At 38.8% G+C, this 18032-nt stretch overlaps 1 protein-coding gene across 5 annotated transcripts in view; it reads left to right on the top strand.

Annotated features, from left to right (window-relative positions):
* Nucleotides 1-18032, top strand: part of Atf7ip (activating transcription factor 7 interacting protein) — a 104765-nt gene that overhangs the window by 49204 nt on the left and 37529 nt on the right. For 4 of the 5 annotated variants that reach the window (XM_085687264.2, XM_085687262.2, XM_085687263.2 and 1 more), the window contains exons 2-5: nucleotides 9775-11525; nucleotides 14400-14477; nucleotides 15725-15870; nucleotides 17665-17802. In XM_085687264.2, coding sequence (XP_085543390.2) covers nucleotides 9782-11525; nucleotides 14400-14477; nucleotides 15725-15870; nucleotides 17665-17802 — 2106 coding nt within the window. In that variant the 5' untranslated portion in view covers nucleotides 9775-9781. Of the gene's footprint in view, nucleotides 1-678; nucleotides 710-9774; nucleotides 11526-14399; nucleotides 14478-15724; nucleotides 15871-17664; nucleotides 17803-18032 lie in introns of those variants that run through there. The other variant, XM_085687260.2, reaches the window with a different exon arrangement.

Genomic DNA, 18032 nt, shown 5'->3' with positions numbered 1-18032 from the left:
ATATAAGGCAAACCCTTACCTTATTTAGAAGCCAGCTTTTCTCCACTTGTTTGTGTGTGTGTGTGTGTGTGTGTGTGTGTGTGTGTGTTTTACACCAAATGGGCTTTTAAAAATCAATAAATCCCATTCGCAAATAATTGCACAAAAAGTGCTAGGAAAATGAAGTGTTATTCAGATATTAAGATTTGCTTTTGAAAGCCTAGAATGTATTACAGCTGTGATTCAACTGTTTCATTGTTCTCCTGGAAAAGGGAAAACAAATATGTGAGTGCACACACATGCACACAAGAGCACACATGTCTATAAGTAAAATAATACAGACAACGGAATGTTACCTAGCAGTGATCTGTTTGTTTAATGTAGCATTCATTTTTCTGTAACTGGGATCTAATAAGCAAATTAGATGTCAGGTTAATGTTAGAGAGTAAAATGCAAGACTCTGTCTTCAAGAAAGTAAGGTATTTCAGTTAGTAATTTTTGCTCCTAGGTTCACATCTGTTCTAGGAGTCATACTTGCATATTGTTTCTATTTTTAGGCTGTTGCCAGGTGGATTTAAATTTTCTCCTCTTAGGGTTGCTCAAGTTCTAACTTCCTGATTGGCTACATGGCCCTGCTTTCATTAGCCAACCACAGTGACTATGCAAATTGTATTTCAGTTTCTGTTTCTGTCAAAGAACTGATAAGATGCCTGCAAGGGGCTCCTTTGGGGTATGTTCATTATTTCATAGAGGGTTTTTTCATCATTATATAGTAATAAGTGTAGCTTTCTCTTAAAGGGGTATTTTACTTTTGAAATGGGAAATCACACTGTCCATGTAAGCTTCTTTAAGGCTGAAAAAATGCCTCTTGTCAGATTTGATTCTCACAGTGTTTCACTTTGCTGCTCAGACATTGTGCAAGTGGTACATTTTATTAGTTATGTGTAAATATGTGAGCAGGCTAGCTTAGTAGCTGCTAGAATGTTCTAGATTACCATCTTTGCTTTCTAAGAGAGCAGATCTTTTTATTATAGGTGTCAGTTGTATGTATGTAGCAAATTATTCTTCAGTCAGTATTTATTATATATCCCAAACACAAATAGTATGTGTTCATTAAGGACTTCCATATTTCATTATTTTGTGAATGGCCTCAGAAGAACATCAAAGTATTGATGTGTTTAAGTTGTTTTCTAATATGAAAGTTTTGGATTTATAAAATATGCCTTATACTAAAAACCTTATACTAGAGATATGATGATATATGCTAAAGTGCTTAATGAAAAAATGTAAATGTATTAGAATTGAATCATGTTTATTTTAAAAATGATTCCTTTAAGATAGTGGCAGAATAGTAAATGTAGCTCAAAACTTGCTAGGTTCAGATACATGCAAGGTTTTGATTAGGCTCAGAGAACATTTGTTTCATTTGTATCTTCTGGTTATTCTGGTAAAAGTCAGTTTAATTGCATTTTACATGAATAAAAGACTGGTAGACCTTAGTCTTTAATGCTACATGCTTTGTTCTTTTATATCCCTTTATAGTGTGTTTAATGCAACGCACTATTGACTGTTGTGATAAACGTGCTATGGAATCTTGCCCCGTAGGGTAAGGGGAAAGGAGCAGGCTTATTGGAGTGTGTTGAAGACAGTGCTGGTGCTCTCTTACATGCACTACCTTTCTCAAAGGCAAAAACCACAGCAAACTCTTACCTGGAAATCTGAACTCCCTAAAATAAAGTATGAGCTAACAGTATTTTGTAGCTTAAAAAAATTTATTTATTGGGTATATATGCATGTTTTGCCTATATATACATAGGGTGCCTGTGCACCCTATGTGTGCCTGTTTCCCAGGGAAGTCAGAAGAGGATGTGTGATTCCTCTTGAGCTACAGAAATTGTGAATCAATTTTTGCTGTGGGTCTGGGAATTGAACCTGGATCCTTTGGAAGAACAACCAATGTTTTTAGTCACTGAGCCATCTTTCCAGCACTCTTGGTTTTTCTTTTTTTTAATGTTTAAAAGTGTGGCCCAATAAAGGGGATTAGGCTGAAGTTAGAGAAAGATAATGGATTTTAAACAAAATGACAAGACATCATCTTGTTTTTAAGATAAAATAGTTTTTATTTAATTTATACTAAGGTGGATTGGGTAAAGGTCAAAGTGATGAGTCATTGTGTTGTCAGACTGACTGGCGTGACTATGGGGCCATCAGCTTGAGAAGGGTTGTTAGTATTTACTGCCTAACACTGATTTTCTTGTGGTTCTGCTTTCATCAAGAAATACTGCAAGTTCTATGCAGTACAAAATTCAGTGCCCTCAACTGAGAAATGAGGGCTTTGTTTAGTTTGTATTACGTGTTTAGTTATATTTGATGCATGATTGCCACATGAATGGAGGCCACAGGACAACTTGTGGAATTGGTTCTCTCCTTCCACTGGAGAATTGGGCTCAGGGGCCCAATTCAGGTCATCAAGATCAGTGGCAAGCACCTTCCCTGGTGAGTTACCTTGATGTCCCCTGTTTTGGTGTTTTGTTTTGAGACATCTCTATTTGAGCCCTGGTTCTCTTTGAAGTCTACATAGCCCAGGCTGTTCAGGAATTTTATGGAGACTCACCTCTCTCTGTCTCCTGAGTGCTGCGATTAAAGATGTGTAGTACCTCACCTGCCCAGATTGATTTGCCTTTTTTTTTTTTTTGAGACAGTTTCTCAGCATCTTCCCTCCTCTGCCTAGTGCTGTGATTACAGGCGTGAAGCCATTATTACATCCAGGTTAGAAATGAGCTGCCCTTCTTAGAGGCTTAGGATATGTGAATGAAGACCAACAGACTCTTACTGGCCAATGGGTCGTGAGTAGGATGATGTCTAGGACTAGGTCATTAGTAGTCAGGCCTGTTGAGTTGATTTTGTTAAGCCATCTAAGGAAAAACAATGGAAGAAAACATATTTTAGGGACTAAAGAGATGCTCAGTGCTTAAGAGCACTTGCTGCTCTTCCAGAGACAGAGTTGGGTTCCCTAGGAACCGGTAACTCAAGCTCCAGGGTGTCTGATGTCCTCCTGGGTCCTGACAGCACCTGCACACGTGTAGCAGAAACACAGGCACAACCACATGCACATAAATAAAAAACAAAAATAAATCCTATAAAACGGAAAGTATTAATGTTCTTAACAGCCTGGGCATGGTTGAAGTGTTTGTTAGAGATGAGTGCTGCACTTATGTGATTTTGCTTCATGTTCTAAGTTTTTGTGTGAATTTTATTTTTAAGTATCCTTTATTAGGTAATATTAATTTGAATTTTAAATATTCTTTATTAATAATGTTAGTCTAAATTAGCATGATGATTCCATATGTGGTTTAAATCAGTAATTTATAACTGCTGTTAAAAGACAGTGCATACTGTGTAGGCCCTAGTTTAAATAAAATGGAGAAAAGCACTCAGAGAAAAACCAAGCAGCAGTACAGATACCTGTTACTCAAACAAAGCATTTGAGGTTATAGGTGCAATAGGTTTCAATTTTATTGTTTCCCTTGACTTTCACAGTGCCTGTAATTCTTAGTAGAACACTTGCCCACATCAGCTTCTCTTGTTGCCGGGGAAGGTTTGGGATATTTTTCTCTGATTGGCTTTAGGCAGCTAAGGCTTTGAGCCAATCAGAGAGTGAATTTCAGTTCTCTTGCTGGACTGAAGCACTGAAGCAGCTGTTGATTTATTTCTCTTATGGGGAGATTATATAAACTAAAAATTATGGCTGCAACAAGCTCCCTCTTGGGTATGTCTGAAAAATTGCAAGGTTCATCTGTAACGAAGGGAAAAAAATATGATTAGTTAACATTTTGTTGACTAGGAAAAGCTGGTAGATGGTGAATTTGAGGAAAAAAAAGATTTTCTGTTTTTTTTAATATTTTCTAAAAACCCCTGTAGAAGTACTTTATAATCCACATTTTATTACTTCAAAATCAGAGTTTATGTGGTCTTTTTTATAACAACTGTGAAAGGCATTAATTGTGCTTTTTGTAATAATTATATTTTTACCACTTAAGTCAGCGAGAGTAAGACATTGTGATTTTGTTGTATGACTTAAGCTGAGTCAGTTCTGTGCAGTAGCCAGCACAGCACCGCGTCATCTGCCGCCGTCCAGCGTGCTGTGGGGTTTGGGTGTGGAAATGTGGAGTGGGGACGGAAGGTGAGGTGATACGAGAAGCCATCTTCATTATTTGGACTTAAGATTTTGATGGGTTTTATTTATAAATGTTTTAAAATACAAAAACTACCTCTAATCTTCTAAAAAAATATGTATTAGAACCTAGAAAAATTGAACTCACTGTGTAGAAAGTATATTTTTATGTGTTGTCCCTGTTTAACTGATTCCTCAGATAGGAAGTTATGTTTTAAAACATTTATGATCATTGACTAGAGCAAGATAAGGTAGCATAAAAGATGTAAACCTTATTAGCTTGTTTAATGTGTGCTGTATATTTAATACATATCATAGATTTAAGACATGAAATCTTCTAGATTCATGATTTCAAATTTTCTAGATTATCATTTCAGACAAAGAACCACAGAGCAGTATTTCAGATCTGGTTTTGTAAACTGTCTTTCTCTGACCTTATTGTCTGTCTTCTGTTGCTGGGCAGGAATCAGAATGCTGACTGCTGATTGGCTGAGAACAGCCACTTACATTCTTGAGTTTTTGAGCCAGAAGATTATAAGCTAAGATAAAGCAGCTTCCCTTTGTCTCAGGGCTGTGATCTCAGCTAGAGAGGAAGTGAAAGAAGTGGGTGGAGGGGAGCGGAACACAGGAAAAATGTTCTCCTTTAAAGAAGAGGCTCATGGGTCTTTTCTTAAAAAGAATTTATCAAAAAACTGAAATAAAAATACAAACCATAAAGACATATTTTAGGTAGCATGTATTTCTCTGGTTATTTACATATGAATTTATATAGAAAATGTTGATAGCATTTCTCCAGAGTTCTTAGATCTGAATATGTAAAGTAAGTCTTAAAAAAAATTCTATTTTTAACTCTTTTTCATTAAAAAAGTACTGCCAGGAGAAACTAATCCATCACACCATGCAGTTGTTTCTTGATATGGCAGACACTTTTTCCTGTAAAATAGAAATAGGTTTTTCTGTAAATGAGTTGCATTTGTGTGAACGTTCTGTGACTAGTGTGGCTGCCTTAAATGGAGCATTTATTTTACAGACCGAGTCCAGATGACGGGCGTTAGCAATGCCTTCTGCTAGCACAGCCTTGGAGACTGGTTTGCAGTTAACACGCCCTTCTCTCATGTATATTTTTTCCTACTGAGCTTTGCTTATGCAAAATAGATTTCTCAAAGCAGATTGCTGATTGGTTTGCACAGATGTGATTGGACTAGTCTGAACCGGTTGCTCAGCTCAGCTTTGTCTGTGTTTTGTTCTACTTAGAACTATGAAAATCCTGTAAATGGCTGTAGTCTGCTCTCTTGTGGGTGTGGAAGGTAGTTACCCATTCTCTTCTGGCAGTACCTTTTGGTTCTTATTACTGAAGTTAATGTTAGTTTTTATTATTATTTTATTTTTGCTAAAACTAGCTTGACTTGTGTTATGTTTAGTTTTGCTAAATGATACTTGGTGAAGAAAGTTTAATATTAATTGTTGTTTACACTGAATTTTCTAATTATCTTTATCACACAGGCACGTACATTCGCATACACACACAACATCAATGTTACTTAATTTGTCTCAAACTCTGACAGTTATGCCTAGAAGTACCCAGAGGAAATAGTCTAGCGAAAGACAGTAATGCTGAGAACTTGCTCCATTCTAACGCCCTTCTCTTTTGTATCGGTGGAGCCTCACTCTGTAACAGAGCTTGGAGAGAAGCTGACTGTGTAACTCATGCTGGCCTCAGATTTGTAGTGATCTTCCTGCCTCGGCCTCCCAGGTGCTAGGATTATGGGTGTACTTCTCATTGCCTGACAATGCTATATTAATTAATTAATTAGTTAATTATGCCATTAATTAGTCACATCATTTAATTCTCAGCAAAGCCTATATAGTAGATACACTTCCTTTTAAGGTCCTTTAAATGAAGAGACTGAAGGGCTGGGCCACATGCTCGCATTGTTTGCTACCTGGGGAAGAAGCGGGGTCCCAGATTCCCATTCCCGGCTCTCAGCAAGTTAATTTCTGGTTTGTGTTTTAAAAGCTATGAAGTTTTAAAAAACTTTTTAAATGTAAATAATAACTTGGTTATGCATAGAATATCTGGAAATGGATATTTCAAAGTCTAAAAAATGCGCTTCAGTATTTGAACATATTTAAAGGGTAACCAAGCTACATTTAAAAAGTTTATAGTCAGTAAGGTGGGTAACAGGCTTGCATTGTCTGGGGTAGAGCTAACTGATAGCACTGATGAGTGTGCAGAAGAAAACCTTGGGTTCTACCTGCTGCACCAAACAGTAAGCTACAAATTCTATATCTTCAGTGCAGAAAAATGTATAGGTAACATGACTTTGAAGTGAATGAGGAAGGAAAAACTTAGTTTCAGTTCTAGACTCTTGAAATAGTTCAGTGGTGATTTTGTTTGAAGATTTCTATATAGTTGAAAGATAAGTTTTCTAAAGAGTTCTTTAATTTAAATAAAACTAAGAAATGTTTATATTATTGAATTAAATTCAGAAAATGAATGTTGAATGTAACACAATCTTTTGACATTCTTTGACCAAGTGTGGTATCCTTTAGATCACTGTTGGTCTCAGACAAATAAGTCAGGCTTAATTTTGAAAGTTAATTGTTATTAACAACTTGGGCTGGCTTATTTCTTGTAGCTAAGTTATATTAGTGACAGTGTTAAAACCTGATTTGATATGGTATAAATTAGGTGGCTTTATGGAGTTTAAAGAAGTAGAGCTTCAGGAGGGGAGAACTGTTGTTTGTATATAAAATGGAAAAAAGCCTTTTTAAATAAAAATTTAAAAAAAAAAGGTAGACCCTCATTGACTGTGTGTGTGTGCATGTGCACGAATATGTGTGCAGGTGCACGTGTACATGTGTTTCATTTCACTATGGTTGATCTTGCTTTTTCTCTCCCCCCCTCCTTTTTCACTCCCTTCCCACTCTCCTACCCCTCTCACTCTTCTGTCTTCTACAGCTGGCATTGCTCCCCTTTTGGTGGTACTGGGGGTCATATCCAGGACCTCACATGCCAAGCAGAAATGTTTATGTTTACATAAAAATGGTGATATGGAATACCTTTGCCCCCCCACCCATTTTTTTAGTTTTTCGAGACAGGGTTTCTCTGTAGCTTTGGGGCCTGTCCCAGAACTAGCTTTTGTAAACCAGACTGGCCTCAAACTCACAGAGATCCGTGTGCCTCTGCCTCCCAAGTGCTGGGATTGAAGCCGTGCGCTACCACTGGTCACCTTTTTTAAAAATCTTATTTCACCATTAAATGTAGCATTTATATCTAGAAAACCTTTATCAGATTTAAGTAAATTTTTTTGTTTTTAAATGTCTTATTAATGATGAGGTAATGTTGAATATAGTCTAGTGGATATTTTATGTCTATTGAGGCAGTTCCTCACTTACTCTCACTATTGTGTTTATGTAGTAACACACACACACAAAACATAGATATATTGTCTTAATTTTATAGGCTAGAAGTTCAAATGGTGTTGTCAAGTCATATTTCCTTGGAAGGTTCTGAGGAAGCAGTTGTCCAGTCATGTCTCCTAACTTCTTCTAGGTGTTCTTTGGCTTGTAATAGCAAAGCTCCTGCCTTACTGTATTTTTTCCTAGGTACGCTGTTGTCTGAAGGCATTGATCACTTTGCAATAGAGCCCACCCTAATAGCCTTCTACTCATCTGTAGTGTAACAGTAATGGTGTAGTTCCACAGTCTCACTCATTTTAAGGAAAAATCATGAGGCACTTTGTGGCCATGTGTGTATAGACCAGGATGCTTCATGAGCTGTTCATGGTCAGTGTTTGCTTGGCTTTTGATAATGAACTTCACCTGGTGATTAGTATTACCTCTTAAAGAAATACACTACTCAGTCATTTATAGATAAAAAAGAAAGAACTATGGAAATTAGAAAATATTTTAGCAGAAAAGAATGATAATATGACATCTGAATGTGAGACTCGGGCTGGAATGTAGCCTAGCAGTGAGGAGTGGCTGCTGCCTTTGTAGAGGACCTGGGTTTACTTCCCAGTATTCACATGTGGCTCAGAATTGTCTGTAACCCCAGTTCTAGGGGATCCAGCATCTACTTCTGAATTTCTTGGGTGCACAGGATACACAGATATTCAGGTTGTATATACACATAAAATTAAATCTTTGAAAAAGCATGAGATTAGACTAGGTGGTTGTGGCACACTCCTTCAGTTCCAGCTCGTGGAAGGTGGATCTCTGTGAGTTCGAGGCCAGCCTGATCTACAAGAGCTAGTTCCAGAACAATCTCTCTGTCTCTCTGTCTCTCTCTCTTTCTCTCTCTTTCTGTTTTTTTGAGACACTAGTAGAGAGAGAGAGAGAGATTAATGACATTCTGTCAAACGTTATAAAAGATGAAATTTAATTGAAAATTAGTGGCTAAACTTGAACCTTAAGGAAATATGGTTCAGTAGTTAGTCTCCATTGTCACTTGAGATCTAGACTTGCCTGAGATATGGGCGGCTTGGATATGCCGGTGGCTGGGTTATCTTGATTAGGCTTAGGAAGTAGAAAGACCTTCCCACCATGAGTCACCCCATTCCCTGGGCTGGGGCCTGGTCTCAGGGAAAAAAAAGTGAGGCATGCACCAGACCTCACCATTGCTTTCTGATTGTGGATGCGACGTGAGCACCCATGTCAGCCTCCTGCTGCCTTGACCTCCCATTGCAATGGGCTGCACCCTTGAGCTAGGAGTCAAAACAAACTCTTTCTCTCCAGGGTGTTTTTTTTCCAAAGAATATTTTATTATAGTAACTGAAAAAATAACTCATCAGATGCAAATTAAACCCATGCAAAAAATCAAAGAGATGATTATTAGAGGAGAAATGAGCCAAAGTACAGAGCAGTTGTAAAACAGAAGCATTAACAAGGATAAAAGTTAATTCTTTGGTAAACAGATAGATTTGATAGGACTCTAATGCAATTGACCTAAAAAGAGTACATACTACAATATATTATATAATTCATCCATAAAAATGTACAATTAGAGGGTTTTCAGTGGATTGACAGCATTTTGTAGCTGTCGCCACAGTGAGTGTCCGCACGTTTCTTTTTACCCCATGGAAGAACCCTGGTCTCTAGCATCATTGCCTGCTTTCTTCAAACCTACAAATCAAGCCGAGAATAGCCCAGTGGCTAAGTATATTTCCTGCTTTTGAAGACTCAGGTTTGGTTTCCAGAACCCATTTTCCTCGTGTGCCTTTTCATGCTCCTGAAGCATCTCTGATGTTTCCCCCCTCCCAAAACAGGGTTTATCTGTGAGTAGCCCAGACTGTCCTAGAACTTGGCCTGTAGACCAGGCTGGCCTCAAACTCATGGAGATCCACCTGCCTATGCCTCCCAAGTGCTGGGATTAAAGATGCGTGTCACTGCCACCTGGCTGCTTCTCTGGCTTTTTAACTCCTATATTGAGAATAAAAGCTATCTCTCTTTCCTCTTCATTTTCCTAGCAACTGATGTTCTGGTGTGTGCTGTGTCATCTCTGAATTTTATGTTATGTAAATCTAGTAAACATGAATTGTCTAAATTGTCCACATTGTAAACCTGTAATTAAATGACTTTTGTCTCAATTATTCCTTTTTTTTTCTTTTTATTTAAAGATTCAAAATGGATAGTATAGAAGAACCTCAGAAAAAAGTCTTCAAGGCTCGCAAAACAATGAGAGTGAGTGACCGTCAGCAGCTCGAAGCTGTGTACAAAATCAAAGAAGAGGTGCTGAAAACCGATGCTAGACTCTTAAACGGGAACCACGAGAATGGAGATCTGGATCCCACCTCGCCTCTCGAAAATACAGATTGTATTCAAGATAGAGAAGAAGTGAATGGTATTGAAGGGATTTGTTTTGAATCTGAAGAAAGTAAAACAGAATTGAAAGAAACACCTTGTATCCCCAATGTTAGTGTAAAAAACAAGCAAGAAGAGTGTTCAAGTAGTGAGTCTTCATCTCCTAGTGTGACTTCCGAGCCTGCTTCTCAACTAACCAGTGAACCAGCCCCTGCTACCCCGGCCCCTGCCACCCCGGCCCCTGCTACCCCGGCCCCTGCCACCCCGGCCCCTGCCACCCCGGCCCCTGCCACCCCGGCCCCTGCCACCCCGGCCCCTGCTACCCCGGCCCCTGCTACTTCGGCCCCTGCTACTCCGGCCCCTGCTATCCCGGCCCCTGCTACCCCAGCCCCTACTACCCCAGCTCCTGCTACCCCAGCCCCTGCTATCCCAGCCCCTGTTACCCCAGCCTCTGTTGATCTGACCACAGAAGAGCTGGCTGCTGGAGTACCAGCCACTGATGACTCTCCCTGTGAGGAGTCTCCTTCTAGTGATCCCTCCTCCCGTGATCTCTCCCTTAGTGATCCCACCTCTGCAGATACTGCTTCTGAAGAACCTGCCTCTGATGATCTTGCCTCTGGTGGTTCTACCTCTGGTGATCCACTGTCGAATGAAGCAGTTTCAGGTGAACCAGTTACAGATGAAGTGGTTGCTGGTGAAGTGGCGTCTTGTGACTTGGCCTCTGGGGAGCCATCTTCTGATGATTGTGCCCGCTCTGGTGATTTGCCTTCTGATGATCTGCCTTCTAATGATGAGTCCGCTGGTGGTCCTGCCTGTAGCAGACTGGCTTCTGGTGAGCTGGCTCCTGGTGAGCTGGCTACCGAATCAGTCACTGATACTTTTAAACCAAGTTCTGTGCCAGTTTGTGAACCGAGTCCTGAAACTGACAAGACAGAGCAGAGTAGCAATAACAATGATGATTGTTCAGAAAAAAATGAAGAGAGTGAAAACATAGACCAAATTCAAAGTAAAGACTCATTTGATGAGGAAGATAAAACTGACAATAATGTTGGTGAAAAGGAAGAAACTCTAGAAACACACAGTGCAATTATTTGTTGTGATCTACCTCCAGAAAATACGAAGAAGGTAGAGGAAGAGCCCATTGCCGCGCTTGCTCTCGGAGAAGAGGCCATCTCCAGCAGTATGGAAGTTGACCAAAGTGAGCAGGATGAGCACAGAAGTCCTGTAGAAGCTGAGGAGGCTGTCAGTGACAGTGCCGCAGAGGACAAGAAGGAGACTGCCTTAGACACCGTGGACTCCATGGAAACAGACGAGATCATTCCTATTCTGGAAAAGCTTGCACCTGCGGAGGATGAACTTGCTTGCTTTTCAAAGACTTCTCTCCTTCCAGCTGAGACAAGTCAAGATTTGGAAGAGAAAATGGAGGGTTCCTTTGGCTCACCATCAAAACAAGAAAGTACTGAGAATTTGCCAAAAGAAGCCTTTTTGGTCCTCTCAGATGAAGAGGACATTTCATGTGGAAAAGATGAGCCTGAGGTTATATCACAAAATAAACCGAGCTCTCCAGGTTAGCTGATGATGGATTTTATTTGATTTAATGTATTGTTTACTAGAACCTGCCTATTTAATGTTGACATCAGTGATGCTTGAATAACATATTACAGAAATGCAGCTAAGTGTAGTGGCACAAGGGAAGATGGAAGACCTAGGAGTTCAAGGTTAACCTTGGCTACATAAGTAGTTTGAGGTTAGCCTATGCTACATGAGACCCCATCTTAAACTATTATTTAAGACAGTTTAAAAAATAGTACTTTTGTGAAAATAGAAGGACTAATATGTCCTAGTACATCTGGAAACAAGCTGTTGCATATTGCTAAATAATGCTTTCTAGATAATTAAACTCCTAGCCTAAGGAGTACTTCTTTTTCTGGGAAAGTTCAGACATTGTGGAGGTATTCTGTCTTACCTTGTCTTACTTCAGCATGTCTTCCATCGTGGAAAGTTTTTAGCTGCTTCTCCATTTCTTTGCTCATTTTGAGAGCTAGACCTCCAGCCACATTTACAAAGCTAGCACCTTGTTTCTCCTCCTAGTAAGTTTCCAGCTTACCTGGATTTGAGTTTCCACCTTGCTAGAGCCCCACCCTGGCTATTCTCAAACATGAGGTGGAACAGTGCTTCTCGACCTTCCTAAGGCTGTGGTCCCTTAACACAGCTCCTCATGCGTGACCTCAGCCATCAGGTTATTTCCATTGTTGTTTCTCAGCTGTAATTTTACTACTTTATGAACAATAATGTAAATACCTGTGGTTTTCGATGACTTTAGGCAACCCCTGTGAAAGGTCATCCAATCCTCAGAGGGATCGCAACCCACAAGTTGATAACCAATGATGTGAAAGATAGTATTGGTACCCCTGTATTAGTGTATAACTTTGAAAAAATCTGGAAAAAGTTATATATTTTTTTTTGTAGGATACATTCTCCTGATGTGTTTTGCAGGATTGAAAATTTTCTGTTTATTGACCTTTTGTATTTTCTTATATATGAATTACCTGTTACTTTCTGCTTTTTTTTTCTAATGGGTATGTTGTTTTCAAGTAGCCTGTAGTACTTTAACTTTAAATATTTATGGATTCAATCCAAGGCAAGGGGTTGATAGACTGTGGCCCACAGTTAGCTGGGACAGAGGCAAACCTGTTTACGTGTCGCATACAGAGTTATTATTCCTGCACAGGGCAGCAGTGAGTGTTTGTGTCAGGCTGTATCCTCCTTGGTTAGTAAAGGCAAAGTAACCTACCAAGTAATGTCAGGATTATACGAAATGCTTTATTTGAGCTCTTTCTCAAAGGTTTTGGGGTTACCAAAACTATAAGCTCTGGTTCCCCACCTTTAGCAATCTTACTGTCTGTGTTGACAAACAGAGCCAATTTGATGGAAGATAGAACTGTGAAAACTTAGCAACCGAATGAGAAGACTGTTCTTGAAGACCAAAGGCATCAATCCAAGCTCACCATGCCTAAGGATAGGTTCTATCAGTACAGGTGAACCAGGAAGCTTTGTGTTTGGATGGACTTTAGAAATCCCTGATACTGCCTGAAATGATACATAAGTTGTTTTTGAACAAGGGCCTCTGATGATCATTTTGTGTTGAAAGAGGTTTCCTTCGGGCTAGATAGAACACTGAATATTCATTTGCTACTCTCGCAGAGGACCAAAGTTGGGCTCCGAATACCCACACGGTAGCTCACAACTACCAGCTCTGTAGATTCAGCACTTGTTTCTGGTTCTGTAGGTACCTACACATACACACATGCGCACATGCATGCACTTTCTAAATCTTCCCAGCACAATACACGTACACACGCACACTCGTTTTCTAAATCTTCCCAAAGGGCAGTTTGCTCAATCCCTAGAATGTTTGAACAAAAAGAAATATGGGCTCTACTTCCTGGCAAGAATGTGAACATTTTTCAACAGAGTTGATTCCGTGACACAGTGTAAACTTTAGCAATCACTCTGATATTTGTAATCTAAGACTCAGTGTGTGTCTCAAGTGTCATTGAGTCTAGTGGGCAGATCCGAAAAGTGGTCATTACAGAGGTGATATATGAGTTGTTTAGGATTTACAACCATGGCTGGGTGGTAGTAGCTCAAGCCTTTAATCCCAGAACTAGGGAGGCAGAGGCAGGTGGATCTTTGTGAGTTCGAAGCTATTCTGGTCTAGAGAGCAAGTTCCAGGACATACTCCAAAGCTATACATAGAGAAACCTTGTCTTGAAAATCAAAAAACAAAACACACACACACACACAAAAACAAAAGTAAAACAACATAACAACAACAAAAAAACCCAGAAAACAAAAATCCCCAGAACAGACAAACAGAAAAAGAATTTACAAGTATTTTAAGAATATCATTGTTATTTTAGTAATTGCCTTAACTACTGCTTTCATTTTTTTACATTTATTTATGTAAGGTAACAGAATGTGTGGGTGGTGGTGGGGAAAGGGCGGGAGGTTGGAGGGAAACTTGAAGTCATTTCTCTCCTCCTGTCACGTGAGATCTGGGAATTGGTTGTCAGGCCTTCCAGCAAGTGCTTTCACCTCTGAACTGTTCTGGTTTAGTTTTAGTAATTGAAAGCAAAGAAATATGAAAGAAAGCTTTATAATAGTTGTTACTGGTGATGGAAAATGAAGAAGTTAAATTGTTGACTTTAAAATGTATTTTTTTTTTTGTGTTGCACTTATGAAGGATAAATACAATTTGAATGTAAACTTAGTCTTTAATTCGCAGTTTGTGCTCTCATTCTCCACATTTCCTATTGTGTAACTTTAATTTTGTGAAAGTTTGTTTGATAGCTGAATGGTGACCAAAGCTGTAAATTAATGAGCTGTTACTAGTTTCTGCCAAAATAAGTTCCCTTCTTCTCTCCGTTTGTCCTAACAGAAGTAGAAAGGAATGAAAAGGACAGCAAAGCTGAGGAGGAGGAGCGAGTGCCGGATGAGGAGCGGCCACCCGTGAGAAGTATGCACGTACCCGCCCTTGCCTCTTAGTTGGCCGTAGCCGTGACGGGCTACCATCTTTGCTCCAGAGATGGCCACAGCCTTTTTTAATTTAAGCCTCAGTTCCCTGATCTTGCAATGACAGTTCAAGGATCTTTGGATGCATCATTTCATGTTTCAATGTGTTTATGTTAATCATTCTGCACAGGATTTAGACTTAACTTTGAGACACCAAGTGTCTTAAACTGTTTTTAAGCTCGGAGAGGGAGGATTTGTCTTGCTGTAGTGAGAGGTAATACGATCCTAACAACACAGATTCAAAGGGAAGGGATGCAGAACCGATGTCGTAGACAGAAAAGAACTGGGCAGCTAGATGCCAGTGGCCACCTTTGGTTATTGTGTCTATATTAAAAAGTACATAGATGGATGTGAATATAGTTCTTTATCTACTACTAAGACAAAACGGAATGGATAGTTTCTGAGTTTCTTTCTACCCCTCATCTTGAACATTATTTTACAGATCAAAGAAAACAGGTTTCATTTATGGAGTGACATTGGTAAGGCTCTAAAAGGTGTGGAATATTAGTGTTTCAATTTTTAAAATGCTGAAAAACCAATTAAGTTTTTCTCATGATTTCATAAATGTTAATATTTGAAATAATTTTTTAATTGAGTGGTTCAGAGGTGAAAGCACTTGCCAGCAGGCCAGTTAACTTTCTGTGACATTCATTTCACTGTCTGTGTATCTGAAGTCTTAGGAAATGTTAAGAGTTCATGTCTGAGTCTCTGCTCAGGGTTGAATGACCAGAGAGGAGCTCGGTCACTATGATTGCCATGCATCTGTTTCTGCAATGGCAGAACTAAATAGTTCAGAATATATATAGATTCTAGAAGTCTGCGATGTAGGATGATCAGTCTGTGTGGTAATGCATTCGTATATGCTATGAAATTCAGTAAAAGGAGAATTATGGGCGGGTTCCTGTCATCTGCAGGACAAGGCTGTAGAGCATTCTTGGTCTGTGTGAGGATCTCAAGGGAAGAACACTGTCTGGTTTCAGAGTGCACTGCTAAGCAGTGGGCAGGTTCTCTTTGGCGTAGTGGACGAGACCTCAGCTGTAAAGCTACAGCTGAGCGCTGCCGTGTGCCTGACGAGCTCTTAGGGACAATCAGATGGTGCCTGGCTGAGAGCTTCATCTGCTGACTGGGCTGTTGAGTGCTGCAACTGAAGCAACGGACTGACGCATGCGGGGCTTTTGTTGTTTTTCTCAGATGAATTTTCCAGACGAAAACGTTCTAAATCAGAAGACATGGACAATGTGCAGTCCAAACGTCGGCGCTATATGGAAGAAGAATATGAGGCAGAGTTTCAAGTAAAGATTACAGCCAAAGGAGACGTTAACCAGAAGCTTCAGAAGGTGCTACACATTATATTTCAGTGTCCCAGAGTGTCACTGTCCATACACATTGAGATTTCTAGCACAATCCTATAATTCTGTGTTTACTTAGTCAGAATTTAGCCAGTCAGAACTTGAAGTCAATGACAAGTTATGAAATCTGTGATTATTTTTGTTAACTTCATTTTAAATTTCCTCTGACACTTTTTGTTACAGTATTTTTATTTAAAAAAAGTGGTAGTGATTATTAAAAATAAAAGGGAAATATTTTCTACTTGTTTTTATAATAAAACTGAATAGTTTTTGAGATTTTCTTTTTCTTCCTATATTGACCATTATTTTATAATGTGGAAAACAAGCTTTATTTATTTTAAATCTTTATAGTAGACTTTAATACTATAATAATCTTAATATAAGTTGGTACTTTCTAAAACCTTTTATGTTACTATAAAGATGATAGAGACAAGGCTTTAGATGCAATAGGAAAGAATGTTCAGAATAAAGATTTTCTGCAATTTTCCTCTATGTCTGTTATGTTAGTATACAGTTATTGCAAATTAATTATATTAATTATTTGCAATATTTTTCCTAGTGTGAGAAAGGGAAGACCTCTCAGGGTAAATACTTTCCAAGCATGAGAATCAGAGTTCTCATTTGCTACAATATTATGAAAAGTCAGTCATGGTAGTGTCCACGTGTAAATCTATTCTAGCCAGTGCACTGGGAAGCTGAAGCCGGAGACGCCTGTGCTTCAATGACCAGCCATTCTAGGTAGTTGGTGAACTCTAGCTCAACCAGTATAAGACCCAGACTCAAAACAAGGTGCAGAGTGATCATGGAGAACACCTGATGTTGACCTCTGTGGTCCATGGGCACACATATCTTCACATGCATGAGCACCACACATATCCACATCAACATGTGTTTAAAATACTTTTTATAGAGAGCCATGAAACTCAGATCTCCTTCTTCCTCCCTAAGACATTTGTTCATAATAGTGTAGGCTCTAGCCCAGGTTGACTTTAATCTTGCAGGTGTCGTCATGCCTTCACTTGCGTGCGTAAGTCATCAAGTCTGGCTGTTTTTAGGGTCTTATGTATTTAGTCATAAATTAATAAACCAAAGTTCTTCTAAGATACAAGAACAAATAGTACAAACATCTATGCTTTTAAAAAATTTTTTTTAAAAAAGAAGTTATAAAGATGCTCTTACTGACTGATTTCCTTTTCTTGTACCTATTGAGATACTAATGCATTCAGCACTGTTCGAATTGTGAAGGGCTTATAAACACCCGTGGGTTGAGGATTTCCATCTCTAGACCATATTTCTAAGGTGTGGCATTAGATATGTCAGTGTCCTGTTTTTGTGGTTCACTTGAATCAGTGGTTAAATTTTGGATAAATATTTGTTATATTTTATCAAGTCTTATACTCCAGTGACATTTTTACTGCATCTCACAAAATTGTCAGTCATTAATAGATTAGAAAATTTTGAAGCTGTTCTTTTTAACAAATTTTGTTCAAGTGGGTTCAGGTTAATAAGGATGATAAGGAGAAAATACTAAAAAGCTTCAAATTATTTTCAGAATTCAACTCTGTAAGTGTTATCCTTAGTATGGACTTGTGTTTTTGGCGTAGTGGTGAATGGTAGGAGGTAGCAATGAGTTTGGAATTTTATTCTTTAAATTAGTTAACCTTATTTTATTCTTTAAATAATTTCCTATTATTCTTGTTAGTTCTTAATATTTACTGTTGTTTTTTTTGTTGTTGTTGTTGCTGAATTGCCCTTTTGTAACAGAGGAATTTTTTTTTTAAGGTCATACAGTGGTTACTTGAAGAAAAATTGTGTGCTCTCCAATGTGCTGTGTTTGATAAGACTTTGGCAGAGTTGAAAACCCGAGTGGAAAAGATAGAATGCAACAAAAGACATAAAGCAGTTCTTTCCGAGCTGCAGGTTTGTATGCTGAGGCTAACTCTAACCCATGGTTCATTGTATAATTTATTTTCTGATTATGTATTACCATTTTCATGTATTTGAAACTGACTGCAAAATACATTTGCATCCTATTTTAGAAGTAAACGGTGTCTGTTGTTAGTTCTTGCTGGGGCTGCTGTTAAAACAGAACCATACGTAGCTGGATGCTTTACCAACTGAAGTGTGTTACTCCACGGTTGAAGAACAGA

Source organism: Myodes glareolus, chromosome 3 (assembly GCF_982192425.1).
Source record: "Myodes glareolus chromosome 3, mMyoGla1.1, whole genome shotgun sequence".
NCBI lineage: Eukaryota > Metazoa > Chordata > Mammalia > Rodentia > Cricetidae > Myodes > Myodes glareolus.
The sequence above is the reverse complement of the archived record's forward strand: the minus strand, read 5'-3'. Positions and strand labels throughout refer to the sequence as shown.